The following is an 8,550-nucleotide window of genomic DNA, read 5'->3' as shown; positions in this document are numbered from 1 at the left end:
AACAAAAATGTATCTTTGTCATTCTTAGGCAGGTAGCCTAGTGGTTAGAGCGTTGGACTAGTAACCGAAAGGTTGCAAGATTGAATCCCTGAGCCGACAAGATAAAGATCTGTCGTTCTGCCCCTGAACAAGTCAGTTAACCCACTGTTCCTAGGCTGTCATTGAAAATAACAATTTGTTCTTAACTGACTTGCCTGGTAAAATAAAAAATAAAATAAAAAACATTCATGTTATGATTAAACACCAGCTATCATCTGCCAGAGCAGAATACTTGAGAAGTTCAGAGCCATTCAAAAAGTAAAGCGGGTGCGAAAACAACTCTGACTCATAGACCTGACTGTCAGTGCCGTTTCTGCTCAAGAACACACATTTCTTTGAGTAATAATCTTGTCCTTTCCACCCGAACACAAAGTAGTGCCAATTATCCAACCTCCACACCTCCACCATGTCCGCCATTAGAGTGAATCTGAGGTGTGTTTTGATCATACATCATGCAAAAAGAAAGAACATTGACTGGACCACGGATTTAATTTGACAGCTTCAAAAGGCCTCCAATTACAGTGTCAAACACATGCGCTGACGGGACAAACCTGATGATTTCTAGGTGGCATTTAGAAAAGAATCCTCCTGCCATGAATGCAGTGCTGGCGGTCTAGCATTGAACAGAATGCCAGAGGCGCTCCAATTTTTGTTTAGTGATGAGGGGGCTGTGCGGGAGTAGCTCCGTCATAATTATATATTGAGCGCTGAGAGCAGTGCAACAGCGAACCTTTGCTTTTTATGGTCCTTCTCCCTCTTTAACTTGCATATAGCCATTCATACATCTCAGCAGGACCAGGGTATGATGCATCACATAGACTGGCAGAAATATGGAGAGAATTATTCCTTCCTTATTATTTCCCGATAAGCAAGCTGCTTTGATGTAAATGTTTTTTATTTTTTAAATAAATGGTCAAACTAACTGAAAAGTCTTACCTTAGCCAGGTACCACAATTGTAAGATTGGCTCCTGTGCCCGGTGCAGGAGTCTGAAGTACCACCAACCACACAATTCCAAGGAGACAAAGGACAGCATGAATTTCAATCATTTAGTTGAAGTTTGTTTTCCCCTAAACACTATAAAATAATAATAGTAATCTGAGATTGCTGTAATAACTTGTGGCCACATTCAAAGGAAGCATACTTCCAGGCAGTGTAATGGTAAAGATGGACATAACTTATCTTCTAGTCATGTGTTTCTGTAACTGTATATCTGTAAAGTCAGGATGCGCAACATTTCCAGTCAAACAGTGGCTACCTTTTACGTTTGGGAACACATGGCTTCTATGATTTCTGTCTTGTTACTGATTGATTCTCACTGTTATGAAGCAGAGAAAGAAAGATGGAGAAAGACAGAAAAAAAAAATGTGAATGCTAACTATTCTATTTTAATAATCTTTTAAATTGTTTTTTTTTTCTAAATACACCTGCCAATCTTTCGGAATCAACCATCTTTAAATTGTAAAGATAACTTCAATAGGCCTACACTTGTGCAAGAAAATGTTGCATTTAAATGCCTGTTAGCTTAAACATACACTCAGTAACCACAGGCAATAGGCCTACATGGTACATTAATATCTCAGCATATTCACAGACTTAACAGCAGAACTAACCCTACAACCTGGAATCTGGGTCACTCAAATTAGTATGATATGTTACAAATTACAATTCGTGTGATATGTTATAATTGCACATTTGTACAATATGTTACACATTTGAAATAGATATGATATGTTATGAATTCCAAATTTGTTTTGGCTAATGTTAGCTAGGTGGCTAACATTAGCTAGGTTAGGGGTTAGGGTTAAGGTTAGGAGTTACGTTAAAGGATTAAGGTTAGGGGAAGGGTTAGCTAACATGCTAAGTAGTTGCAAAGTCGTAAAAAAAAGTAGTAAGTATTTGCAAAGTTATACACCCGAACCAACCACCCTCCTTTAGTTTTTGCCTTAATGAAGTAACCTTATGTAACCATACCAAAACCATACTATTTTGAGTGCACTATGTTACGTCTAGTCTATGAGACCAGGGTGCACTCTCTGTTTCCCAGCACACGATTATGCCTGCGACACAAAACAGCCTAGCAATGAATTGTTCTCTCTATAACAAGAATAGACAAATAAATAAATATTATGACTTTATAGTATGTGTTAGATGGTCACAAAAGACAAAGCAATAGGCACAAGAAATAGTTAATGATGAGATTTGGCACTCCAATAAATCCCCCCCAAAATAAAATAATGCTGGGCACAAGTCGCGGGAACCTCTGTGCCTCGCTGATGGCCCATCGTGCCGCAGACAGGAATTCACAACATCCATAGGCAATTCGCTTGCAACAACATTTACCTGTCTTATTATGATTTACAAAGACCGACGAATGAAAACAAACTCCCTCTCTGAACCTCAACCTGTAGGCCAGAATAAGAGCCTATACCTCACAAAAACTTAATCAATGATTGGCAAACATCACTTATTTACCGAACACTCCACGATCATTTTTATAATAAAATGTTAATTCGAAAACGTTGTATTTATTTTGTCTTACCTTCTCTCAACCATATGCGTGTTCCCTATGAAGGTGGGAGAACGGTTTGAATAGTGTGGAAATACGAAGTGCGTTTGCAGGACTCTCCAGTTTAATGTTTTATTACCTTTTTTCCTTCCAGTAATGCTGTTGGTCAACAAGACTCCAGTCCACTGAACAATCTAATGAATTAAAATTTATGAGGACATAAATCAAATAACAAGGAAGTCTGTTTTATATATACACTTCCGTTCAAAAGTCTGTGGTCACTTATAAATGTCCTTGTTTTTGAAAGAAACGCACATTTTTTGTCCATTAAAATAACATCAGAAAAGATTTATCAGAAATACAGTGTAGACATTGTTAATGTTGTAAATGACTATTGTAGCTGGAAACGGCTGATGTTTTTATGGAATATCTATGTAGGCCTACAGAGGCCCATTATCAGCAACCATCACTCCTGTGTTCCAATGGCACGTTGTGTTAGCTAATCCAAGTTTATAATTTTAAAAGGCTAATTGATCATTAGAAAACCCTTTCGCAATTATGTTAGCACAGCTGAAAACTGGCCTTCTTTAGACTAGTTGAGTATCTGGAGCATCAGCATTTGTTGGTTCAATTACAGGCTCAAAATGACTAGAAACAAAGACCTTTCTTCTGAAACTCGTCAGTCTATTCTTGTTCTGAGAAATAAAGGCTATTCCATGCGAGAAATTGCCAAGAAACTGAAGATCTTGTACAACGCTGTGTACTACTCCCTTCACAGAACAGCGCAAACTGGCTCTAACCAGAATAGAAAGAGGAGTGGGAGGCCCCGGTGCACAACTGAGCAAGAGGACAAGTACATTAGTGTGTCTAGTTTGAGAAACAGACGCCTCACAAGTCCTCAACTGGCAGCTTCATTAAATAGTGCACACCAATAAACACCAGTCTCAACGTCAACAGTGAAGAGGCGACTCCGGGATGCTGGCCTTCTAGGCAGAGTTGCAAAGAAAAAGCCATATCTCAGACTGGCCAATAAAGAGAAAAGATTAAGATGGGCAAAAGAACACAGACACTGGACAGAGGAAGATTGGAAAAAAGTGTTATGGACAGACGAATCTAAGTTTGAGGTGTTCGGATCACATAGAACATTCATGAGAAGCAAAAAAAATGAAAAGATGCTGGAGGAGTGCTTGACACCATCTGTCAAGCATAGTGGAGGCAATGTGATGGTCTGGGGGTGCTTTGGTGGTGGTAAAGTGGGAGACTTGTACAGGGTAAAAGGGATCTTGAAGATGAAAGGCTATCACTCCATTTTGCAACGCCATGCCATACCCTGTGGACGGCGCTTAATTGGAGCCAATTTCCTCCTACAACAGGACAATGACCCAAAGCACAGCTCCAAACTATGCAATAACTATTTGGGGTAGAAGCAGTCAGCTGGTATTCTGTCTATAATGGAGTGGCCTGCACAGTCACCGGATCTCAACCCTATTGAGCTGTTGTGGGAGCAGCTTGACCGTATGATACGTAAGAAGTTCCAATCCAACTTGTGGGAGGTGCTTCAGGAAGCATGGTGTGAAATCTCTACAGATTACCTCAACAAATTGACAACAAGAATGCCAAAGGTCTGCAAAGCTTTAATTGCTGCAAATGGAGAATTCTTTAACGAAAGCAAAGTTTGAAGCACACAATTATATTTCAATTAAAAATCATTATTTATAACCTTTTCAACATCTTGACTATATTTCCTATTCATTTTGCAACTCATTTCATGTATGTTTTCATGGAAAACAAGGACATTTCTAAGTGACCCCAAACTTTTGAACGGTAATGTATTTAACTTTTGTTTATGGTGTAGTCTAATTGTTTTATGATCTGGGCAAGAAAAAATATGGAATAGTTGTATTTCATTTTTTTATTAAAAAAGTAAACATAACAAAATGATTGAATATTAAAAGGAAGTGAAAATCAACTGTATTTAAAAGAAAACATTACATTCACATGACAAATATAACTTATTATTGCTTTCTTCATTCACATCTGGGCTGAAGGTTAGGACAATAGAATAATATATTTTTCCAAAACCTGGCCTAACCCCCATTACACATTATTCCTGTCCTTAGTATCATGGCCAAAGTACGAACCAGCGTACCCAGTTTCAAGTAATAATGACTCCATGTGACAGAATGCAGTGAAATCACTCAGCGTACCATAATCTAATCTTTAATGAGGGCTATATACAACTCTACCAACACTAAATGGAGTAGAACCAAACACACTGTCCCCCATTATCAAGGCAATCTTACAACTCATGGTTGAAAATAACAAGCCTTGGTGGATTGAATATACATTCACAAGAAGTATCAACATCTATACATAAGCAAGACAAAAGACTCAACTGAAACCTCATGCAGATCATTAACATGGACATGTCTGTTGTGTTTAATGAATATAATAAAATATATAATTTCTGTACAGCTCTAGCAGTCCTTGGGGTTAGTGTTAAAAACACACAGCGTCTGGTCTTGAAGGCCAAAGAGAAAACAGCAGTCCAGATACTGTACTCTCAGAGGACCGAGAGGTCATGGCAGGACTTGGACTTCTGTCTGAAGGCCATCTTCTTGTTCTTCCGGGCCACCATACGGCCCAGGAAACGCTTGGCCTTCTTGCCGATGCTCTCGCGTCGCTTGCAGTTGGCCATACGGCGAGCGTTCTCCTCTTTGCTGTCTTTGCGCAGTCGGATCTGCCGGACGATGCCCTCGAACAGGTCCCTGACATTGTGGTGGAGATTGGCTGAGGTCTCGATGAACTTGCAGTCAAACACCACAGCGCAGGCGCTGCCCTCTGCAACAACAAAAAAAGGAGGGGAGGCGCAGGTAAGAATCTATAGTGTTCCCTTGGGACAGTGACTTCACCCTCATCATTATGCCTTCGCATAACACTTTGATACTAGCTTTAACTACAGCAGTCATTCTAAAATAAGTAGCACTATGCAAATACAGAGATGCCTTGGTCAGAAGAGATCACCGTCACTTACCATCCACAGAGACTTCTCTGGACCGCACCAGGTCGCTCTTATTGCCCACAAGGATGATGGGAATGTTCTCAGACTGGCGAGCTCTGCGTAGCTGGATGCGTAGCTCTGACGCCTTCTCAAAGCTGGACTTGTCTGTTACTGAGTAGACGATGATGTAGGCGTCACCTATCCTCATGCACTGTTCCTTCAGCCACTGACTGTTATCCTGTAAGCAAGGAGAAATAGAATTTGATTAGTTACAATCCTTACCTAATCAAAAGCTGCAGGTGCTCAAATTAAAGTTGTTATAGTGGTATATTATATTATACACCAGCATTAGAGCACTACACATTACATCAAATTATACGCTATGACTAAGACCAATTTTCTGAGGGTCAAACGGAAATTGCGTTATATGCCTCACCTGTTCCCAAATGTCGTACAACAAGATGGACGCCTCCTCCTCGTCCACCTCAATCGATCTGTCATACGTGTTTCCTGAAACAAAAGCAAGCAGACAGATAAATAAATACTCCTGGCCAAAATGATATATACCCACTAACTGGGTCAAGTGTGAGGTCTCACTCACTATTGCCCATTTCTATTGCCCATTTTATGATGCCTTTAGGTACAGCTTATTAACTTTCAATTAACCTATATCTGTGATGGGTACTACTGTACATTAGTGTCTCCTTCCCTCAGTCATTGATTTTCATATCTCCCATCCACTATCTCTGTGGCTGTATATGTCGACAGCAGTACTTTATGGGTGGCGCCTTACTGACTGGATGGAAATAGCAATAATCAATGTACTTCAGCCTGTGTGCCAAGATGATATGGAAACCAATCCTATATTTACTTAGTTTGGAGCTTATGTGCATTAGCTCTAATGGGGTGCTGAGGACAGCCACAGTCAAACAGTTATTATCTTTGCTTTAAAAAAAGTATTTATTTGTGGTGTATTCTCAATGCCATATAAACTTCAACGCCATCATCATCAGTAATGGTCATCAGACACACACCTGTCTCGTCGCAGTCGTGACCATCCTCGACTCCACCGAAAATACGTGCCAGGCTAGACTTGCCGACACCCTGCTCGCCGAGGAGAACAACCTTGTACACTTGTCCCTCGGAGTCGCTGCCGGAGGATATAACCGAATCGGACGAGTCCGATACACAGCTGTCTCTGTGAGGCTCACCGGTGGTGTAGGAGGTGCGGCGCATGAGGTTGGACAGCTCTCCAGTTTGCGCCTTGCGCATCTCGCGGTCGTCCACTGGCATGCTTCTTCTGTGCAGGTTCTGCAGGTGCATGGGACACGGCATGCTCCCTCTTCTTTTGTCCATGTTCCGCAATTTGTCACTTTTGTTCAAAGTCATTACTTTTTTGTCTGTGAAATAGATGCGCTCTTTAGTACGATTCTGCTGTAAACATGAAAAGCAACCAACTCCGACAAAAAAAATGCATTTCTCATCACTACGCCTAGGTGTTGATTTAAAAAAAATCCTTTATTAGGCCACAGTTTATATGAACTTTTGTGTCATATTTATTTGAACAAAGTCATTTAAGACAATAATGTGCCTGTATCCTATAATATGAATTACGGTTTGATGGAGCATTGAGCAATGTTAAAATTGAAGTGGAACTCAAATGATTTGAAACAGCCATAGCCTAATTCATGTATTAATCACGACTGTAAAATCATTCAATTCCATAAGAAAACTTACATTTGATGTGGGTCTGACGTATTCCAAAATCCTGAACCAGGCAATCCACTTGCGATCTATCTATCCTTCAGTGAAGAGAAGTTTCGGTTTGATCCAGGGAAACATACGGATCCCCATATTTATCTAGTAGCCGAGCGAGTGACGTCACCGCGAGGCAGGGTTTGCCTCTGAGAGTTACGTCTCAGGGAGGAGAGGGAGTGTGTGTGGACCGCTCTACAGAGACGTGATTGAAAATGACGCGCAGGCGGGCTGAGGGATTCTCCTCTTCTGAAAATGCAATGCCATCATGCCAGTGATGTAATTATTTTGCCGAGTAATTAGGCTGTTTACTCTCCATAAGTTATAGCCTACCTGCGTTGAAGGGGTTGGCTAACTAGCATAGTTTTAACACTAGTTGGGGCAGTGCCATGGAGAGTTGGCGATGGAGGGCGCCAAAATTCATCTGGACAGGTGAGATTTTTACCAGCCATTCGCAAGGCTGACCATAGTCAATCAGTCCTTTTAAATAACACGATTTGTTTGTAATTGATAAGTTATGTGCTACAAGTTGTCAGTGGATTAGCCAAGAGCATCTGAGACATCAAGCGTTTCCAATAGATGCTTCTCAGCATTTCGGCCCATAGGTCGCGTAAGCCTTGGTGACACGAGTTGTGAATGAGGCTAATGTGGGGGGGGGGAAAAGCAGCTGTTCACCAAAGAAACAGGACACATTATTTATTAAAACGACGCCTAGACATATCACTGGGGACACAGGTATCCCACAAGACTCCGCAGGCGACAGGAAAGAAAGACCATTGAAAGAAACCTTTGCGATCCAAATGAATGATGATTTCACGTGCATCAGTCTGATTGAGGTTAGTTAACCTAGTCTGTAGTCGCCATCTGATGGTGGTTATGTGAAATACACAATGTTATAGTAGGCTGCTGGAACTGCCTATGGTCTTTTACCATTCTGCTTCCTGAGAAGGAGAGAAGACCAGTGACAAAGGAATATTTACTAGGTTACTTCATTATTATCTCTGGCAAGTTGGCAAGGCTCATTCCTCATGACAATGCTCAATGCATGAAGACAATTGGGTGGTGTATTGGTGGACAGACTAAAGTTAAACACCTTCTCAAGTGACATTAACAGTAACACAGTTCCCAAAGGTTTTCAGTTGAATAGCAATGTTTCCAAAAACATGTATCGGTCAGATCTTTTCATTAATTGATTTTTTTGTTTGTTGCCAGGGCTTCTTTTTGGTGCTCTATGAAACGTGTTTGAC

The 8,550-nt window shown here is 40.8% G+C and overlaps 1 protein-coding gene across 1 annotated transcript; it reads right to left on the bottom strand.

The window, feature by feature from the left end:
- Nucleotides 1–4,441: 4,441 nt before the first annotated feature.
- LOC106561976 (GTP-binding protein RAD-like) lies at nt 4,442–7,437 on the bottom strand. Its single transcript, XM_014126474.2, has 5 exons — nt 7,286–7,437; nt 6,583–6,948; nt 5,985–6,058; nt 5,582–5,786; nt 4,442–5,388 (listed from the first exon to the last, which is right to left on the bottom strand). The coding sequence occupies exons 2-5, from the start codon at nt 6,935–6,937 to the stop codon at nt 5,111–5,113; spliced, it is 912 nt and encodes a 303-aa protein (XP_013981949.1). The 5' UTR covers nt 6,938–6,948; nt 7,286–7,437; the 3' UTR covers nt 4,442–5,110.
- Nucleotides 7,438–8,550: the final 1,113 nt, after the last annotated feature.

The sequence above is a fragment of the Salmo salar genome, chromosome ssa11, assembly GCF_905237065.1.
Source record: "Salmo salar chromosome ssa11, Ssal_v3.1, whole genome shotgun sequence".
Classification (NCBI taxonomy): Eukaryota; Metazoa; Chordata; class Actinopteri; order Salmoniformes; family Salmonidae; genus Salmo; species Salmo salar.
Note: the sequence above shows the minus strand (reverse complement) of the source record. Positions and strands in the feature narration are given on the sequence as shown.